The sequence below is a fragment of the Parasteatoda tepidariorum genome, chromosome 4 (genome assembly GCF_982258835.1).
Source record: "Parasteatoda tepidariorum strain Cologne lab strain chromosome 4, Ptep-v5.0, whole genome shotgun sequence".
In the NCBI taxonomy this organism is placed as follows: Eukaryota; Metazoa; Arthropoda; class Arachnida; order Araneae; family Theridiidae; genus Parasteatoda; species Parasteatoda tepidariorum.
This window is the reverse complement of record NC_141758.1, coordinates 23,022,741-23,045,243: the sequence shown is the minus strand read 5'-3', so window position 1 is coordinate 23,045,243 and position 22,503 is coordinate 23,022,741. Positions and strand designations below refer to the sequence as shown.

Below are 22,503 nucleotides of genomic sequence, written 5' to 3'. Positions count from 1 at the left end.
CGATATCACGTGTTTGTAAACAAATATACTCGTACAAATCATGATTTTGAGATAGATAATTATAGTTTTATTGATTAGTGACATTGTTTAAAGTTATTAGTATTATAATTATTTAAAAACAAACAGGTGGGCAATAGCTTAATCTTAAAAGCTACATTTTGAAAAATGTAAACAAAAAGTTTAATTTTTCCCTACTAAATTTTCTACGCATGTAACTTGTGCTGCCATCTAACAATATTTATTTTAACTATTTATTCAACGTATTCCAGGTGCGATATATAATTAGGAAATTAATGTATTTTTTGAGGAATTATTAATGCATCATTTGCTGAGAATTTTAAGAAATAACGCACGTTATATAGAAACCGAACAGAATTTTATAAAATTTTTTATTTTGCAAAGGAACGAACGAAATCACTTCCTCATTTCACTGTTTTAATCCGAAATCGTCCTAAAACCACTATTTTAGTCTAAATTTCGTAGAAAATGAATATGAAAATGCCATTATCATGGTTCCTATTACCAACCTATAAGGTCTTGCACCCCATATTATTGAAGGTGGTGGTAATGATGAAGTGGTTAACAGAATTTTTGAAGTAAAACATTTAAAATTACATAATTAATCAAAATTTACCCCACTCACCTTTTACTGGAAATAAATAAGTTTTAGTGGCGAATTAATTTTTACTGTTCTTTTATTACTTAATTAATTATTGCTTGATAAATAATTTAGATAGTTAAAAGTTTTAAATTTCATCAGCAATTAAATTTATGATTATTATGATTATTAAGATTTTTCAGTTATTAATTTATTGTGTGTGTTAAAGTAATTTAAAATCGAATTTATAAAACTTTAAGAAAATTGTATAAGGAATAACATTACTGTTGCTCTAAAATGAACATTTTAGAAAAATCTCTTGTTAAAAGCTGGCAAATATGTGTTAGCTATTCAATTTTTATTTACCCTTATATACAAACTTATATGATGTATACTTATTGTTTATTCATGTACTATTATTTGTTGTAGAATTCTTGTAGCAATTTTGACAGCCTTTACCTATAAATAAATAAAATATTTATAAAAAAAAGAAAAAAAAAAGACCAAATAATGTTTTTAAGTCTTAGTAAAATCTTTATAAAATTTTATTTTAAAATTTATCTTTATACCACACTTTAAAAATATTTTATAATAAGAATCGATTCATTATTATTTACGCTGTATGAGTAGCAAATGTTTTTTTAAGTGATGTTTAACTCTAGAAGATTTAGGTCTTTACTTTGTTTAAAAAAATACCTTATTTTTCCAAAACCTTTTTATAATTTCTAAAAAATAAATCTTTATTAATTGCTAACAACTACGTGAATTTTTACTGCTGCGAATTTTGAAATCCATTGTGGTTGATGAGCAAATTAAGTATTTTTTTTTTGAAAATTTTAACAATATTTTTTCCTTTTAAATTATCTGTAATGTTTGTACATTTCTTAAAAAAATTTTTGAGTTACATTAAAGGAACATGGAACAATTTAATTTATTTTTATTTATGATAATTTTATTTTTCAGAAAGAAATTAACAGCGTGCACGTTATTTTCTTTTATAAAAAATAAACTTAATAAGTAATGACCTTATTGACGAAGTTGGCTTCATGAATATATGGGTCATTCTCACGAAAACTGTCATTTTTCAGTTCATAAAATCCCAGAAAAGTAAAGTGAATAAAAAGCTCTGAAACTTTCTATATTAATAGAAATATGTAATGGCATTATAAAGAAAGTATACATCCTATAAATTATACTTAATATTTAAATTAATTAATTTTTTAAATAATTAATTTATAATTATTAATTTATAATAATTAATAATTAATTAATTAATTTAATAAATAAATTAATTAGTTTAATAAATCAATTTATTAATTTATTTTTCAAATTAATTAATTAGTAAATTAATTATTTTCACTATTTAAAAAGTGAGGGACTGACACTAATAGTGAGGGAATGATATTTTATTTTAATACATGTTTTTATCTAAGTTATATCTACCTAAAGTTTGAAAATGATAACATACTAAGTATATCTAATATTTATTATAATTTAGTCTTATATATTTAATAGTTTTTACAGGTTTGGGAAATAAAATTGGCTGGCACGATTGAACAAAACAAATTTAATAATATACTCATCTTGAATCATTCCCTCACTTCAGCGTCATCCCCTCACTTTATACACTAGTGAGGGAATGACGAATTCAATAAAATTTAAAAATAACAGTTAGGCTTTATTAATTTCTGAAGTCAATCACATACAATTATATTCATACAAGAAAGCAACATATAATTATCCACTTTCTCGATGAAGTTGTATTTTATTTTACTCTAAAAAACGACATGAGGGAATGACAAATGTAAAAAATTTTACCTGGTTTGATTCATTCAAATTTATTCCACAGCAAAGCTTCTTTAAGTTGAAGATGGAAAACATACTGCAATTTTGTTCTATGATGCCAGTTGTTAACTTCTGAAGTTTTTATTAAAATATTTTTATTCTAAGATGATTGCAGGTGATAAGAACATTGTTGTGAGGGAATGACGCGAAACACTGGGGACAAAGTTTAAAATAGTGCTGTGTTAATATTTTTATCAGAAATTAAATTTAAAATTTATTTTCTGAATTCTATATTTCAATATTCTCAAATAAAAAACTCAAATTTGTAAAAAAAAAAAAATTATTTCAGAAACAATTTTTTTCTTTTTTTAAATCAGCAGTGGGGACAAGTGAGGGAATGACATATTGGTATATTTTTATTACCTAAAATTAATAAAAAATAAAAATTGATAATTTTATTTTTATTCTTTTGTTAGCTTGCATTCTGAAGGACACTTTCCCTGAAAAATTTTTTTTCGTAAGTTGTAAAACAAACATAAAATATACTGGGGACATGAAAATGACTGTTTTTGTGAGAATGACCCATATAGGGAAGAGTGGGGTACTTCTTCGATTGCGTTGAAATTATTTCTGTTTCATAGCGGTCAAACTTTGACTTACACTTTACTTGTCAAGAATGATATACCGTATTTAGCTTGTTGTTGTTGATTAATTCATGGAGCCCGTGTAGATAAATTCGTCTACTCTGTAATGTCATTTTATTTTTAAATTAGCTTTAATTGTTGGTCATTTCATTTTATAACCGTCGTTAAGCAGCTGACAAAATTTTTTGGATTTACAACTACTAATGTTCAACTCCATAGCCTTGTAATTATGAACCCAATGCAAAAGACAAGGGAACTCCTGGATCAAGTATCGGGAGAAATTTGCTTTCGTGGAGAACTTTTTAAGGGAACTAACATTTGCGTTACATGGAGAGGAAAACCACGAAAATCTCCCACGATAAGCCTGACTGCAAGGGGACTCTAGCCCATGTTCCATCTGCCACTGTGGATATTTTAGGTCAACACTATGGTGGGTACCAGCTGGATGCGGAATTCTCATCGACCAGTCACAGCTGGGATTCGAACCCGCTTCACCTCATTGGGATACGAACGGTCTATTTCCAACTGCCATCATGGCGAAATTATTGGTTATTGCAATTAAATTCTTTTTTTTTTAGTTTTGCTTATGCATTTATAAAATATTCAAATCTTAACAAAATTCAGTGGTAGTACTGTTCTGTTACGTTTCTGTAACCTCTGCTCTTGGGTCACTACCCTGTCTTATCCCCACTCCCTCGATGCGAGTCTATGATGGGCCCACGAAACCTGCAATACAACTGAGTAAGAAGAAAGATACATCCAAGGCTAACAAAGGTTTTACAGACCCCAGGACAAAATATATTGCGGATCCCTTCCTCAAATTACAGAAACCCTAATTTTTCATATTTTGTAGAATTTTTGAAGACCCTTTATATAAATTGTAGTTTTTATATAGATATAAAGAAAATTCTCTGGGATTTTCTTTTTTAAGAAATTAATTACCTAATAAACACTGTATTTTTTGTAAGAAATTTCGTTTGGGTCCTCAACAGTTCCGGGCCCCGATACATTTGTTCCCCCCTGACTACGACCTTGACTACACCACATGTAAATTACATGCATAATATTTTTAAATTGTCGTATGAAATAGAAATGTATGCTAATTTTTTCTCTGAAATTAGTATTTCTAAATTCTGCAGTAAGTTTACATGAGTATCCGGTCTTACCCCGAATTATTGGTTGTTTTCTAGAAATAAATCATTTATAAAAAGTAAAAAAATAGTTCATCTATGACTTTTCAGGTATGATATATTTTAAGCAACTAAACTATGAACATCTTGATTAAATCTAAAATTTTTTTTTGGGACAAACACTTTAACAGGCTTTCAAACTGACAAAATGTTTCATACTTTGCATACTTTTTTATTTGCTTTATAAGCAATTTAAAAATGTGCTTTTATGTTATTTATTCGAAGGGGCAAATTGGATTGGGGGGTGAGGAGGGGAAAGCTTTAAAATCTCAACAGTCTACCATGACTTTGTTCAATCATTGTTCTTGAACATACTTAAGAGACAAATATTTCGGCACCTCATTTATCAGACATTGAATTGTTAAATAAACATTTGACGGATAAGAAAATAGGATAATATTACTCACTTAATTCTGCAATTTATCACAAGTTATGAATATTATTTTTTTTTTTTTTGCAGGTAGTCTCAAACAAATAACTTAAATCGTATTATTTGTATTAAAAACTGAAAATTTGAATTCATAATTTAAACACTACTGCAAATTCATTGTAAATTACCATGTAAATTAAATTCAGCGACTGAAGAACATTACAAATACACATTAATACTTTTATTCTGTGTTCATATCATTAATGTGTTAAACTTTGCTCTGAAGAATTAGGTATTATAATATTGAACAGCCGACTCAATTCTGAGTTTACCGCTGTCAATATTTAACTCGTAGCTTTGTAATATTAACCAATCTATAAGACAAGGAAACTCCTGGATCAGCTCCGGACAAATTAGCCTTGGTCGAGGACTTTTTGATGGAACTAACTCGCATTTCCTTTAGATGGAGAGGGGAACCTCGAAAAACTCTCACGGTTAGCCCGAAAGCAAAGGAATTCTAACCCATGATTCGCCTGCCACTGAGGATATTTTATGTCGGCACTGTGGTCAGTGCGAGTAACTAGCAAAATTCGTATAGAACAGTCTACCCTGGGATTCAAACCTGGGTCACCTCAATGGGGGCGAGTGTTCTATCCTCTAAGGATTATAACAATGATATTGGACGAATACTGTATAGCAAATATTAGCCAACTGACTATTTGGTTTGCCAATGACTAATTATATAGTATTAAGCCACGGAATGGTAACTTTTTAATAAACAATTTGCACTTTTGTTAATAAGCCAGTTCTATATTTTTAAAAGATAATAAGCTTAATAAATTTAAATTACTTTTAAGGGTTTTCTTCAGAAAAATAAGGGAATCTATTACCCATTGGCTAAACGGGTCTTGTTTTGGGTTTCATGGCGGGAGCACCTTATTTGGGCGTCATTACACTTTTCAACTGTGTTCAAGAGTAATAATAAACAGTGCGCATGCGTCGTCATTGCATGCGTTGCTATGGCGACCGCTGCTGTTTGAAAATTTTTTTAGAATTCTTTTTTTCTTTTTATTTTCACCATTAGTCATTTTTAATGTATTTACTTAATAATAATTTAAAGTATTTTAATATTCTTTTTATTATTAACTTATAATAGCTGTCTTGCCTGGGATTTTAATATAAATATGAGTAATGAAGAAGGAAAGTATTTTGCGACTTCTTGAAACACGTATATAGCCAGGATTTGAAAACCAATCCGACGACCAACATCAATTTAGACAGTTTTTGAAATCCATGGTTTGAAATGTTGTGGCGAAGCCAGAAAAAAAAAGCATTTGACCAATGGGTGACCATTGATCATAATTTTAAGCGATCATAATTTTTTCCTTTTGAACCCTTTGATGCAAAATTTTCATTAAACGTTCTTTTTTTTTTAATGTTTACCAATGGTGAATTATCTGAACGCACTTTTTTAAAATATTGGATATTTCTTATTTCATTTAGTTTTTGAAATGTGTTTCATTAAACCTAGCTGCATAGTTAGGCTACGAGAATATTTTAAAAATACTTGTATATTACATTTTAGATTCGGTAACTAGATTTTATAACATACTTCTAAGTGAATAAAATGAAGCAAAAGTACTCAAAAATAAATAAATTGTATTGATATAATTTTTCTGTAGGTTAATTTGAAGGTAGAATCCTTTTTTTTTTTTTTTTGTCTGAGAATGAACTTTAAGCTTTATAAAGAATTGCTTTATTTAGGCAAATTTATTTGAATTTGACAAATAAAAATAATTAATAAAGGTCTAAACAAATGTTTAAATCTATTAATTTTTCCTGAATTTATTTCGTGGTTTTAGTTTTTTTAGTAGAGGAAAATGTTGATAAAAATATATACTTGCTCCAGAAACTGTACGTTGAAATTGTATTTATCGGAAGTTATTTGACCGATTGCAATACCGGTTTTGTTAAATCTTCATTGAACATTTACTTCATTAACTATGTATTTTTTCATTTAAACTTATATAGTTATTGAAGTAAAAATTTATAAATCTTAACATACAAAGGTTTTTGACTATTTGACCCTTATTAAATAATAAAAAATAATAATCCAAAAAATATAGTTGCATGAAGTTATTTTTACATAAACGACATTTACAATTGTGCACAAATTTTTATTAATCTGGTTCAATTGTCTTAGAGATACAGTGGCAAAACTTTAAACTGTTTGAACAAGATTCATTTCTCAAAATATATTGCTTTTCTAATAATGATGATGCAGTATTCCCCCTCCTCAAATCGTGGTTTTATAGTTGTTATTCAAAGTGGGTCTGTTTTTTATTGGATACTCTGTATTTAATAGATTTAAATTTTTATTTCTTGACTACAATTCAATTGATAAATTCAAATGTCAATATTTAGTTCAAAAATTGAGCTGCACACTTAACATGGCATTCATTGATTGCTTGCTTAAATTTACGAGTCTCTCTTGTATCATTGTCGCTTTTGCAATTTCATAGCGAATTTAAAAATGTATATGACAGCTGTGTAATTTATATTGTCCAGTTTCAGTTTTTAAATTGAATTAGTAGAAGTTTACCGGAAAAAAATTGCTAATGTTCTTTCAGTACAAAAATGAATAAGTAAATAAATAAAATTGAAATAACAATAATAATAATATTCATTTAATATTTCAGGCATGAGTCTTTTGGAAGGCAAAGAAGATGTTTTTGCTGAACTGAAAGCTAAATTCCTAAGTACATATGCAGTAAGTTACTTTTACATCATTTCCTGTACAATACAACATTTTTACTTTTACAAGTACTATTCATTTAATAAAACTTATTTTTATTAAATGAATTTTTAAGTATAAGTTGGATCATCCAGTTTTTGGATCGCATTGTCGAGTCAATGACTATGTTACCGAAATCAAGAGAATGTTTACTTTCACCGGTGAATGTCAACAATCACATATTCGCTTTGGTGAATGTCCATGATATTTGTTATATCAAATTTGATATTAAATTATTCGTTGGAATTATTATATTTATTCGATATTTTAATATCTGCTGAGGATAGATTAGGAGAAACATCAGTTTTGGAGTACCAGTCAAATGTATACCTGGCAGTGTCATTGAACCTTGAACCTTAAAAAGACTTAAGTGTTAGGGTATACTGGCTAATGTATACCGGACTGTGTCACTGAACCTTTAAAAAAAACATCAGTGTAGGATATACAGGCAAATGTATATCGGGATGTGGCACTAAAATTTTAAAAAAACATAAGTGTAGGGTATAACGGCAAATGTATACCAGACAGTGTCACTGCTTAAAAAAACATTAGTGAAGGATATACTGACAAATGTATACCGTGCAGTGTCACTGAACCTTAAAAAAAGCATTAGTGTAGGGTATACAGGCAAATGTATATCGGGATGTGGCACTGAACCTTTAAAAACATTAGTGAAGGGTATATCGGGCAGTCTCCCTGAACCTTAAAAAATATTAGTGTAAGGTATGGCTGCAAATGTATATCAGGCAGTGTCACTGAGGGTATACCGACAAAAGTATATCGTGCAGTGTCACTGAACCTTAAAAAAGCAGTGTAGGGTATACCGGCAAATGTATATCGGGATGTGGCAATGAACCTTTAAAAAAACATAAGTGTAGGATATAGCGGCAAATGTATACCAGGCAGTGTCAATGCTTAAAAAAACATTAGTGAAGGATATACGGGTAAATGTATATTGGGCAGTGTCACTGAACCTTAAAAAAACATTAGTAAGGGGTATACAGGTTAATGTATACAGGGCAGTGTCACTGAACCTTAAAAAAAACATTAGTGTAGGGCATACCCTCCAACTGCTACGGAATTTCCGTAGTTTCAGAAATCTTCTTTTCAGACGGTAGCAAAATTAATTTCTTAATATTTAAAAAAAATTAATTTTAGCGTAACTTGTCCACTATTACTTATAAAAGTGCAGGCCATATGGCTAGATTCTTAAGTTCTGATAAAAGTTTTATGAGAGATCCATTTGCTTTAAAAATTTCTACTTTGGTTCGCTACCACTAGAGATATTTATTTTCAAAATCCTCATAAGTTGGAGGGTATGGTGTAGGGTATAGCGGCAAATGTATATCGGGCATTGTCACAAATCCTTAAAAAACATTAGTGTAGGGAATGCGGGAAAATGTATGCTGAGCAGTCTCACTGAACCTTAAAAAAATATTGGTGTAGAGTATGGCTGCAAATGTATACCACGCAGTGTCACTGAACCTTAAAAAAATATTAGTTTAATGTATAGCGGCAAATGTGTACCAGGCAGTGGCACTGAACCTTAAAAAAAAACATCAATGTAGGACACATCGTGCAAATGTTTACCGGGTAGTGGCACTTAACTAGACCTAGTATATAATTTACTAAAGCGACAATGTGATTATCAATGTTTACCGGTGTAAGTCAACAACCACCAATTTCACGGTAACAACTATATTAAACAGCATTCCAGAATTTCGCAGACCTCTTTGACTTCAGTTCTGATGTTGAAACTCTGTATTGCTGCACCATTTACTAAAATTTCCCCAATACTATTTTCATGTAGGCTTTTAATTATATTGGTTATTTATAGGGGAAAGCAACATATCTTGAATACATAAATTTTTTCTCAATTAATGCTATCAAAAGCCTTGGCAAAGTTGAGGCATAAATTTGCATTGAATTCAATGCATTGTTCGATGAATTATATATTTATTTAAAAGAAAATCATTATTATATTCTGAAAATTTTTATTAATTTAAATTATACAGGGTGTCTCAAAAATTTGTTGATAAACTTTTAGGAGGAGTTGGGGCAATATCATTTGGCATAGCAACACCACACCGGAATTATATGTTCAGTGAAATTTTTATTTTGTTTCTTTTGTCAATACTCTCGATGACAACAAAGTCTGTTTTTCGAAGTCTCCGTCGTAATATGAAATTATGTTTTTCGTGTGAATAATATGCTATTTTTATAACTGCTGTGTTTGCAACTGTTACTTTTGACTATTTGGTTAAGTTTAACTTATCTGAAGACAGCGCTATCTACGCTTATTTTGAAAATAACGCAAAACGTCAATATGGAGCTAGGCCAGTTTTGTGAACATAAAAAGCGTTTGTGGTCAAATTTTTTAATATTTAAAAACTTACTCCAATGCTACATTACCTATCTGGGTTCATAAAAATTTGCAAAAGCTGAGAATAAGATTTTGATAATTTTTATCTAGGTGGAAAAATATGGCCAAATTATCTATTTTTAAGAAGTTTAATAACTTTTAAAATATGAATGTTATTTGTACATTTTAAAGCCTAGATAATTCTTCACAAAGAGAGCAGATATATATAGCTTAAAGTCATCGCATTGCTTCAAGTGTAAGGCCTTTAATCAATGGCTTTTTTATTTTCCTTGTAGACAAAGTTTCACAAATCAGCGTTAACATAGGTTTTCAAAACTCTTTCGCCAAGAAAAAAAAAAAAAACACGTTTAAGTGCCTTTAAAGCACTTAAACAAAGTGTGAATCAAAGCTATAATTTTAAACTATATATATCTTGCCGTGAAACACTATCTCTGCTTACATAATTTAAATATTTTAAAAGCTATTAAACTTTTTTCGAAATCGCCAATTTGGCGATATTTTTCTACCGATATGAAAATTTTCACATTCACTGCCTTATTCACAGTTTCTGAAAATTTTTATGAGTCCAGATAATGCAGCATTGGAGTAAGTTTTTAAACATAAAAAAATTAGATTCCAAGTTCTTCTTTACTAAAGAAAAACTTGGAGAAAAACAAAACTGCGTCTTTTCTCCACATTGACGTTTTGCGCCATTTTCAGAATAAACGTAAGGAGAAGTGGTTAAAAATAGACTAAACTTGACCTAACAGTAAGGAGTAACTGTTGCAAACTTACAGCAGTTATGAAAATAATATATTATTCGCCAGAAAAGCATCATTTCATATGTGACGACGGAACTTTTGTTCGACTGATCAGCTAATTGCAGACTCATATTCTAAACCATGTTCAGTTATAGAACTCTATTCTGATAGCAAATAAATCTTCTTTATGTTTTTGGTATTGTTTCATTTACATTCAAAGTGATTCACTTTATTTTTAGGTGAGTTGTTGCTTCTGGTTGCCCGCTCAAGCGATCAATTTCTGTTTCCTACCTCCCTACACTAGAGTGGCCTACGTTGGATGTGCTTCATTTCTGTGGGTTAACATCTTATGCCTCATCAAGAGAAAAGAGGTAGCTACCATTTTGTTACATGTTGTTGAAAAAAATTACTATTACATTTTGAAATATAAGTCTATGCTTTACTTTTGTTCAGCTTTAGGGCCGTTTATTTTTTTTTTTAAACTACTTTATATTAACCACCTTTCGTGCATGTAGCTATGAAATAATGAAATCAAAATTATGACCACTTTCCGATTAGCTAGACAGCGCACATTTTGAAGGTTCAACTGATCACATGACAGGTTTCAGTCGCTTTTCCTATCGATACAAGCTGAATTTGTCTAGATTTTATTTTTTGTCAAATTTTATTTTCAAAGTTTGTCTACATTCCCGGACACAGAAACCACGCAGTCTTTACCCGGAAGACGAGTGCTCGGTCCCGCCAATCCTGCAACCCTACAGACCCACAAATCTCGTCTGTCTGAGCTTGCTGAAAAGTAAGGGGTTAGGACATGGAAAATAATAATTACAAAAGTAAAGCAATTACAGTTTTAAGTTAAAAATGGAAATTATAAATTAAAATTAAGGGGGAATAGCATCACTTGGATAACTGTTAAAGGAAATTAGAATAAAATATTGCATTGGGGTTGTGCGTACCAGTCGGAAGGGGGGTTACCTCTTAGGAATTATCAGTGTTACAGTTACATTTACAGTATTACACATAGTTACAATGCATTGTATAAGTTACAAATTGTAACAGTATATAACATACTAAAATATATTAAAATTACAGAAAATTATCAGGATAACAATAGGTAACAAATGCGGGATTACAATTGTTAATAAAGTAATATTAGAGGAGATCCTCTTATTAAAGACATTACAAAAGTATCCTAAGTAACTTATGTTATAACAAATTAAGTTTTGATGACATAATTAATTAATCCAGTTACAGAGGCTACGGTATCTATGATTACAAGTGTGAATACAGATAATCAATGAAGAATTGAGTGATGAGAAATTACAATAAGTTGATTAACAATTAATGTCCAATTGCAATTAAATTCCAGTTAATGACCAATTTGTTTTGATTAAGCTAGTGGGCTATTGCTGTGTGTCCTGAGTGATTTGATAGAGGAGAAAAAAATTAATTCTGCTATTTGTTGCCAGAAAAACAAAACCGAGTCGCCTTCTCGTGGTACCAATGACCTGATCCATAAAACTGGTTCTGTCACCTCTAGGGTGGCATTGTAACTAGTACAACAGCCGACCCAATTTTTGGGTTTACGACTACTAATGTTCAACTCCGTAGCCTAGTAATTTTGAACCAATCCAGAAGACAAGGAAACTTTTCTGGTTCAGTACCCCCAGAGGTTTGATTTGTTATGGGAACATGAAGGACTTTGCGTCTTGACAGATTTAACGTGTCACCATTTTCTACACGGGGAGTCTTCGGCCGGCTAGGATTGAATCCTCGAACTCTTGGACAAAGTTTATAAGGAAAATGGATTGTCAAAATTGAGATAAGTTTCTCCATATAAGTTAGGATGTTAAATAATTAAATACAACTCCGTGCTGTACACAGAATCGGTTAAAATAGAATTCTTTCTTAACTTGGATTTATTATTTGTTTATCTATTTTATTGTAACCGTGATATATTTTTGTTTTGCGTACCTTCCATGCATAATTAGTTTATTTATGTTCGTGCCTGTATTTGCGTGATATATAGCGATCGAATTCAAACCTTTGTGAAAGAATATTGAATGTGTAACTTAAGAGAATTGATACTTGACGGGCTTGGCTTACTCGAAATAGAAGGGAAGAAACAGTTGCTAACGTAAGCATAAGCCACGTTTCTACAACCAATCAGAATCGAACTACCCACACTTCAAGCATATCATCTGTCTTTTTAAATGGACGCTTTACACAAAGGTGTAAATCTGAATTTAGTATTTGCATTAAATGAGTATATATTTTTACATGGAATTTAACGTATTTAATCAAATTTGTGACTTTTAACACTTTAGATGTAACAACTTTAAATGGAGCGGATCCTAGAACAGCCCACACCCTGGCGATTTTTTGAACTCTCGCCAAGTGACGTTTTGAAATCTCGCCAAACTAGGTTTCTGAATGATATTTCGGGGAGATATGTTGTAACCTTATTGCAAGTTATTTTTTATTTTATTTTACTAAAAGTATTTTAATAAATTTTTAATAATTTAAAGTGTTTTTTTTTAATAACAAAAAAACAACTTTGATGCAAGTAATAATCGCCAACTTGGCGAGATTTCAAAAAGTCTCCAAGGGGTGGTTTATTCTAGGATTTTACCTTTTTAATGTAATAACTTAACTCATATTAATATATTTTTTCACAGGTCCCAACATCAGATTCAATTGAAACTTCTTCAGACGTTAAAGCGTCTTAGGAAACAACTAATACCTAGGAACCAAAACAAAAATTTTATAAGATATAAGGATGAATGTAGGAGGATAATGACTGTTTGACAACTATATTTTCTCGCACGTCTCTTCAAATTGGGATGGCTTTAGGCTTTACTATGAGACAGTGATGAGTTACAAAATGAAAAAAAAAATTAAAAAGTGGTGGACAAGTTGGAATGATTTGTATTAATAGTTTCTTGTCATTCTACCACATATTTATTTTGTCATGGTATATTTCAGAAGTGGCATATTACTGACTTGCAATCTTCCATATGAAGATTTATTACTTTTCTTAACTATTCATTACCATTTATATCAGTTTTTTCTTCTCAAAGCATTTATGTTAAAAATTTGATGTTTCTTTGTTTTTTTGAAAGTCAGTGTATGAATTCTTTTTCTTCTTGAGTTTAGAATTGTGCATGTTTATTTTTAAAATAGCGGAAGTATTACTGAACTGAGTAAAGAATCGTTGTAAATATTTAAAAAAGTAAAGATCATAGTGTATTTGCCTTTAAAAGGCTCGTATTGTGTTCAATAACATTGTTTTTTTTTTTTTTAATTTTTATTGCACAATGTATTCATACACTTAAAGGCCTTATTGCTTGAAAGTGATAAGTCGCTAAAAGAAAAATTATAAAAACAAAAAGTAGTGTTAAATTTTTGACACATAGTTTCTCATTTTGTATTTCACTTTAATTTGATACAATTATTTGCAAAGAATATCAGACATTTGTCTAATTCTCTTTTCCTATAAATATTTTGCTACTTTAAGGTATTAGAAATTAAAACGAGGAAATGCAGCTACCAATTATGTTTTTTCCTTCAAAAAATCATGAACACTGTTTTTCAAAAAATCTTTTCGATTATATATTTAAATAAACGTCTTTTTTTTTTTTAAAAAAAAAACAAGTTTCTCAATTATGTTAAAATAAAATTAATGTTCAAATTTGTTTTTGTTGGTATGTATTGTTTAATTAAAAATTTATTGACTTTCAAAACATTGTTAACATCCAATTTGAAATTAGAAGTAATAATGATATGCTGTTATACAAACATTTAACAGAAGGTATTCAGTTATCAACTATAAATGTATTTTTTGTAATTCTTTAAATATAAATGTGTGTTGTTATTACAAAATTCTATGAAATTTTTGCTATGATAAATCTTTGTAAACTATAGTAAATGTTTTGTACTTTTAAATCTGACAAAAACTGAGTTGCTTAAAGCTAAAACGTTAAAAATAATATTAAATTTATTTTGTGTAATGTTAAGTACTACAAACCCTTATCATTAACCTAATTATTTAGAATTAAATTCTTATGAATTGTTCTAAATTTATTTATGTGATATTGTCTTGCAAAATTCTATCTTTGTGTAATCTAATCAAATTTGATTAAATTAATATTGAATGTTGATTCTTATCTCTATCAATTTCATTTGTATAATATTAGATTGTACAAAACTTATGTAAATAGTGACGTAAAAAGAACTTAAGGAAAAAACTAACTTAAAAAAAAGCATGCGATTTGCAATATAAAATGCTGTTTTTACTATTCTTAAAACACAAATGTGAGTTGTTATGTTTCTATTAAATTTAATTGTGCATTGTTAAATTAAAAAAAAAATTCTCAGGTGTTTTTGTAATGTTTAATTTAATGACATTCTATTAAGTTTGCTTAAAGCCTAAATCACACAAAAAATATTATTGAATTTATTTGTATAATGTTGAATTCTACAGAAACGTACATAATCGAAAGGATTTAATTCAGGAATAAGTTGTAAACTTTTTATGTGTAATGATAAATATGACAAAACTTGATTAAGTTATTTGCCATTTAATATTATTTAACTAAATTAATTTGTATAATATTTGATTTCACTGAGGTATATTACAAACTCAGTTATGACAATTTTTTAACAGAAGCGTTTTGTAGAAAAATAAATCATAACTCAAATTATTCTAATATTTGCTCGCTTTATTCAATGTCTCAATTGTCTGTATTATTATCTTAATGACGTTACTTTGATGTTGAATTTTATAGTTGGTGACCATGTTGATGTTAGTTAATTTTTTCATGATTGTTTAAAATTTATATCGTAATTTTATTTTTTTACTGATGTTTAACATTTTGCTCATTGCATATCATTTTGTAAGTATTACTCGACCTTGTATGTTTAAAAAGTGATGCGTTAGTATGAAAGAAGATGTAAGTTAAATGTTTACAGATATATAAGTTGGCAGATATACCATAATAGGAAGTTATGCTAGTCTCTTGTTCAAACCTGAAAGTCATTATTAGTAAATTAGTTTCTGTGACCATTGTACAGTGCTCCAAATAAGAAACGGACTACTCTGAATAACTTTTGATCTAATGATAAGATTTTAAAAGAACGACTTTTTCAAAATTCGACTTCTCTGAAATTATTCAACTGATTTCGCTCAAATTTTGTATTTTGCCATTTGAAATTAACTTCCTTATAATGATGTAAATTTTTTTTATTTTACAATTAAAATTTTTTTCCCACTGTTATAAAATAAAATAATGAAAATGAATATTTATTAAAAAATTTATTTTGCATGGGATTATTGTTGGGAAAACAAAGTTTATAATTGTGTGCAAAAATTTTTCAATTTGATTTAAAAGTTCTTGAGATGTAAAATACACAAGTAGTTAAATTAGTATTAAGGGGCCCAAACTTTCTCCCTGACCAAACCATTGAGACCATATTTCCCAGAATGCGACTGATCCCCAAAATACAAGGGGGGGGGGGTCCCACAAAAAGTTATGTCTATTATAAAAAAAAATTTATGTTTATTCAGAGAAAATGTATTTTTGTGTCTGATTTCATAACTTAAAATATCGTCTGCACTAATTAATTAGCATATTTGAGGTCACCCCTTTGAACCATTAATATTGATTCCTAGAACATGCTGATCCAATCATTAAATCAAAAGTTGCTTAGGGTGGTATGCTTTTTTTTTGCTCACTGCACATTCTATTGTTGTCCTAAACGTTTTTTGTTTGTGTTTTAAAATTGTTTTTTTGTGACTAAAATTTTATACTTTAATCTTTTTAAATTTTGTGAACTACCTTTTACTGTAAACACTTTTTTTAGTGTTTTTGCTGTGCCAAAATATTAAAAGCAGGATTTGTTTTGAAACTATGGTAACTTTGGTTTAAATTTTGGTTCGTGTTACAATAATAGTGTAAGGAAAAAAAGTTTAACCAATAATAATGATTTTTATTCATGTACAATTGAACTCATGTTTACTTTAATATTGCTGCTTATTTATTAAAATTGAAAATACTAATGGTGGCATCTTATGAATTATTATTTACGTTAAAAACTATTAGTCAGTTCTTTGGAATTGAAAGTTCCATTCAAAAATGGTAATCACTTTTGCTATTAATAACATGATAATTGGATTGTAACATATATAATTTCATGTTTGTTTCTGTATGCAGGTCTTTCAGTGGTTCTACAATATGTTTGCTGAAATAAAATTTAAACTTCCACATTTTTTTTCAATCAAAATATACTTTATCATATGAAATATTGATTTACATGAAAAATTTGGGAACAGAACTTGAATACTTGAAATATTTAAAAAGTTTTGTTTGACACGATCATTAATTAGAATTATTAAGAAGGTAGAATGTTGTTTGCTGTGTTCTGCATAGGAAATAAAATGTTTTATGTCTATCGAAATACAAAATTAGTTAAAAAGTTCATCAACCGATGGCACTGCTGACTGAAATACTCTTTAACAATGTTTTTGGCTGCATGACAGCCCATTTCACTTGAAATCTGAAGAAAATTTCTGTAATATTGTGCATTGTTGTTTCAGCAAACAGTGTTATACTTACAAATTGTTAAAAGTTGCAAGAGAGTTTGGTTTTTGTTGTCAAAAACTGGTCAAAATCTTTTCATTCTTAAAATATGTTATATATTAAGTATATAAAAGTATGCTTTTGCATAAATATATAATAAAAATTGATTATATTAAAGTAGAAACTAGTTTTAATGACTAGAAAAAATTCACTTTATATTCAGATTTCTTTTAATATTTTAGTTATTTGGGAATTTTTATCTTTATGAGGGATTTTTAAATAGAATCAAAAACTTTTATTTTTTTATTTTCCATATTTTTGAAATGATAAGAGTTTCTTTCGTTGTTATTTTGCGCTATTTTCCTTTCTTTTCCCTTTTATTTTTATGATTTTGAATTCTCTCAGGTGCCTGACTTTTAAACTGTAACATATAATAAATGTATACTAAAATTGTATGAAAAACTGAAAGTTTTTTCAATACTTTTTTTCGCAACATATAATAAATTCCATCAAAAAATATTTAATCCTTTATATACTATCGGCAATGTTCTATTTAAAATAAAAATATTTATACCAGCGCATAAATGTAATGCTTTGGTTAAAAGTTTTTGATGTGATGGCCATAGTTAAAATTGCTAAAAACTGACATATGTCAAAAACTTGCCTACCCTAAATTAGTAACACCATGCGTGACGAAATTATTTAACTAATTTTGAAAATTGGTAAAGAAATCTCGTTTCCTAAGCAGAACGTAGCAAACCTAACATTTCTATTTTCTTTCATTTTTATGTTATTGATTTTTCAAAGAGTAGAATTTTTGAGACACCCTGTTAAAGGTTTTTATGTTTAAACTTTTTGGTTTGTACAATCATTCCATTCATTTTACTGTATACACCAAGGTTCAGTGAATTATTGAAACTAATTTTTGATTGTTATTTATATATATTTTTAAGCATTATTGATACTGTACCATGTTTTGAAAGTGTATTTATTAGAATAGTGTCCAAAAGTGTTTGTTTACTTTCTTAAAATATTTTTTTTTCATTCGATAACTAAACAAGAGTTTGATTCTTAGATTTTTTTCCTTATTGTTATTACTACCTTTTTTTTTAAATCAATGTATGAGTGTTATGTTTATTATCAAAATAAAAAAATATTAAGTTTTCTTTGTTCCAGTTTTTACCCTTAAAGCACGTTAATGTACGTAATTATTTCTCTATAGCATATGATTAATATTTTTAAAATTTAAAACATACTGCTATTTTAAAACTTACTCATATTTATTCGATTACCTTTATGGTTAAATGTTCTTATTTCTTAATTAGAATTCTATTTTGAATTAAAATACTAATTAACTAAAACCAAAAAGATACAAAATAAAAGATTAGTTTAATCATAATTGTTCCACCACTTTCTCTTAGAAGTATATATTTCGTAACAATGGGTTAATTTGCAGTTAGGCACACTCATAATTTTTTTATGTTACATATTTTATTTATTTATTTATACTTTTTATGCCAAATGTAGTTACGTAAAAAGTGGTTACTAGTGTTAATCACCACGGGCTTAGAGTTTTATATTGAAACAGCTTTTAACTTATTAAATATTTAACGATTGCAATGTTGAACGATTGCAATGTACCGAAAGTTTCCAAATAACTATTTTATTTTATAATCGTCGATGAACAGCCGACCCAGTTTTGAGTTTACGATTACAATGTTCAACTCAGTAGCCGTGTAATGTTGTATCCAATTCTAAAGACAGAGACTCTTGGATCAAGTACTGTGATAAATTTCCTTCGTGGAGGACTTTTAGATGGTACTAACTCGCCTTTTCGTTTCATGGAAAGGAAAAGCACGAAAACCTCCCGCGGTTAGCCTGACCGCAAGGGGACTTTAACCATCACCTCCTACATCAAAATGCCTCCACACGGTCTGTTATAAGTAGTCCGCGCAGACTATTTAAAAAGTGAACCAGTTGTGCGCATGAACCCAAAACCTTTTATAAAAGTAATTGAGAGAAATTTATCATATACATTTGAGAATTGAATTTGTTGTGGTTGACAAGTGAATAAGGCAAACCAATAATATTCATAAATAAAACAAATTTTTAGTCATATATTTGCTACCACTTTTTTATTTTAACTAGATTTTGTATTAAGTGACTCGTTCGGAATGTGGATATCCTTCACAGTGGTCTGATCGGACTACCTATTAAAAACCGTGTGGAGGCTTTCAGTTATAGGAGGCGTTGCTTTAACCCATGATCCGTCTACCACTCAAGATATTTTACATCAGCACTGTAGTTGGTATAAGCCATTGCTGTGATTCGAACCAGGTTCACCTCATTGCAAGGCGAACGCACCTATCCCCTGAGCCACAACGGCTCAGAAATAACTATTTTATTTTATAACAGTCGTTGAACAGCCGACCCAATTCTTGGGTTTACGACTACTAATGTTCAACTCCGTAGCCTTGTAATTTTGAACCCAGTCCAGAAGACAAGGGAACTCCTGGATCAAGTATTGGGAGAAATTTCCCTTCGTGGAGGACTTTTTTTAATGGAACTAACCGCATTTGTGTTACATGGAGAGGAAGACCACGAGAACCTTCAACGGTTAGCCTGACGGCAAGGGAACTCTAACCCATGATCCGTCTACCACTGAGGATATTTCACAGCACTGGTCAGTGCAAGCCGGATGCGGATTTCGTATCCCGGTTCAAATCATTAGAAGGAGAACGCTTTATCCCCTGAGCCACCACGACTCCGAAATAACTATTGCAAAATATCCGAACTAACCCAATACTGTGAAAGTGTTTGATGCAAAATGTGACATATAAACAGGGTGCTCCGAAAAGCGTCGACTACAGACTTTGAGTGGGTAGGGTAGATCACATCACAAGAATTGAGAATTTCATAGCAGCCCATGAACAAAAATGTCTTCGAACGTCGTTAGAGGCCCTTTTCTTTCATGAACTGTCTGTTCGTGCACATTTTAATTGGTGCTTTCATTTATTACACTTATTGAGCTAAGTGAAATAAAATGTAAATTAATTTAAAGCTACTGAGTGCACAAACGTTATTCAACATGAAAACTTCACTATAGATATTCAGGTTTAAGTTATGTTCGATAGGCCTGCCATCATTGGCTATTATGTGACGCAGACGAATAGCCAAAATTCTGCATGTTCCGCTGAAGTGTCGGAAAATCGATGCGGTCGATGACTTCTGAATGACACTTTACATCCCAGAAATGGTTTTGGAGTTATTTCTGTACACGTTAACTTTAATGCAGCCTTACAAAAATGAGTCACTTGTGTGCAGATCCGGAGAATATGGCGGCCAAGGGAGTTCCATTCTAGTAGCCTCTGGTTACCCCAGGGCCACAATGTACGCTGTACCGTGACATTTCTTTTTTGCAAATGATCGACAACGACTAGTTGAGCGTGCATGCCCAAATTAATTCGAATCATGCCCTGCGGTCAACCACGAAGTTTGAACTTCATTACGGCAAACAGTGCAGAAGTTATGACGGTTTTATTTCATATAGTCCAAACAATTTCTACCCTGTAAATTGTTTTAATTTTATATTTATTTAATGTTTTCTTTTAATTAGTGTCGAAAACTGCATTTAAATAAAGCCTATAGAAGTAGTTGTTTTTAACATGGTTTACTCATTTGGCGAACAAATTGGCGAGTTTGTCCGTAAATAAATAAACCACAACAAAACAGGTGATCCCATTTAAATGCAATTTTTGGTAATAATTATTCGAGGATAAATTGGGATAATTTAGATAAATAAAAGTACAGGTTCAAATGCAATTCATAAAGAGGGACGAGAAGACAATCCATAGAGGGAAAGCATCCCTAGCGGCGTTCTATGATACTTCTAGACTTGGGTTGCTGTGCAATTGAGTACTTGCAACTCGAGAAGAAAAGGATCACTGATACACGCACAAATGGCCTATGACCTCTTCACCAGCTCATCGTTTATAAATAAGATGGCCTGTTAAAGTCGAACGAAGTTTTTCCACTTAAGTTAGAATATTAATAAACACGAAGTACATTAGTTACAACGTCGTATCACACATTGAATTTGGTAAATTACAATTCTTTCTTATCCACGTTTTTTACTTATCTTTGATTTATTACTTGTGTATATATTTTAATGTAACCGTGATTATTTTTATTTTGTGTATCTGGTAACTTCGATGCATAATTAGTTTATGTTTTTCAAGGCTTCGTGCCAGTCTTTGTGTTTAGTAAGAAATAAATAGTGGAAGAATTGAAATCTTTGTGAAGGAATCTTTCTGAAGGAATATAGAATGTGTCACATAAGAGAATTGATACTTGACGGTTTTGTCTTACTTGAAATAGAATGGAAAGGACAGTTGCTAATATAATCAAATGCTACGTTTAAACAACCAATCAGGATCGAGATTCCCACACTACGTCACTTACAGGTATCCCATTCTCTATCATTATCAAGGGCTTTACCTCTTTAACGGAAAGTTCCGGTGTACCCTTTATATATGAAGTGCTTAAGCAATATTGGGATATATTCGTCACTTTAACCTAAAGGGATATTTTCACACTATGTACACAGTATTGTGCTACTTTGAATATTTAGATATAATTATTTGGAGACTCTTAGTAAACACACGCTATTGGAATATTGATATTTTTACTAAGTCCTCGTCGTGTACCTTTCTGTAAGAAAAACCGAGTCTTTTTTAAAATCCATTCTATGTTACTGTTGCAAAAACGCATTATTTTGCAGTGAAGTGAAACTAGCCTTTATAGAAAAAATTTTGGGGTAACTAATTTAATATAGTTTGTCTACGGTAAGAACTCCCACCACCACAAAGTTTGAGGCCGTCTGTTGGAAACAAGAATAACGCATTTCAGGGAAGGTAGCTTCTTTTCACTCTAGGACTTTCACTCTAGGACCGAAGCTCGCCGACCCTCGCCAAAACCTGTCCCAAATAATGACCCCACACCCCTACTTGAAATAGTCACCTCGCTACTATAGTCACCGCCATGGGTCTAGACTAATGGTTAGGGGAGTTCTTACTTTAGACAAACTATGCAAAGTGGTTGCTTCTATTTTATGGTCGATAATATAAATATAACGGTTGCGTTATGTCGTATCACAATATAATAATATGATGGAGCACGAATGTCTTGTTTTTACGAGATACATTTCAAGAATGAAATAATTAAATTACTAATTTTTATGTTATTAAAAATTTCATTTTGTTGTTTACCCTTACTGGTTTAAAAAGACGATAAGGACAAAGTTAACGTTCAATGAACTATCATAAATGTTGATAACGGTCTTCAAATATTTTTTTTTTACAGTTGAATTTGTTATTCTCATTGAATTAAAAAGTTTGATAGGAAGCGTTAATGCAAATCTTT

The 22,503-nt window shown here is 30.0% G+C and overlaps 1 protein-coding gene across 3 annotated transcripts in view; it reads left to right on the top strand.

Annotated features, from left to right (window-relative positions):
- Positions 1 to 14,139, top strand: part of LOC107444084 (mpv17-like protein) — a 31,118-nt gene extending 16,979 nt beyond the window's left edge. For 2 of the 3 annotated variants that reach the window (XM_016058176.5, XM_016058163.5), the window contains exons 2-4: positions 7,287 to 7,357; positions 10,744 to 10,875; positions 13,183 to 14,139. In XM_016058176.5, the coding sequence (XP_015913662.2) occupies positions 7,287 to 7,357; positions 10,744 to 10,875; positions 13,183 to 13,233 (254 nt within the window). In that variant the 3' untranslated portion in view covers positions 13,234 to 14,139. The remainder of the gene's footprint in view (positions 1 to 7,286; positions 7,358 to 10,743; positions 10,876 to 13,182) is intronic. The other variant, XM_087160774.1, reaches the window with a different exon arrangement.
- Positions 14,140 to 22,503: the final 8,364 nt, after the last annotated feature.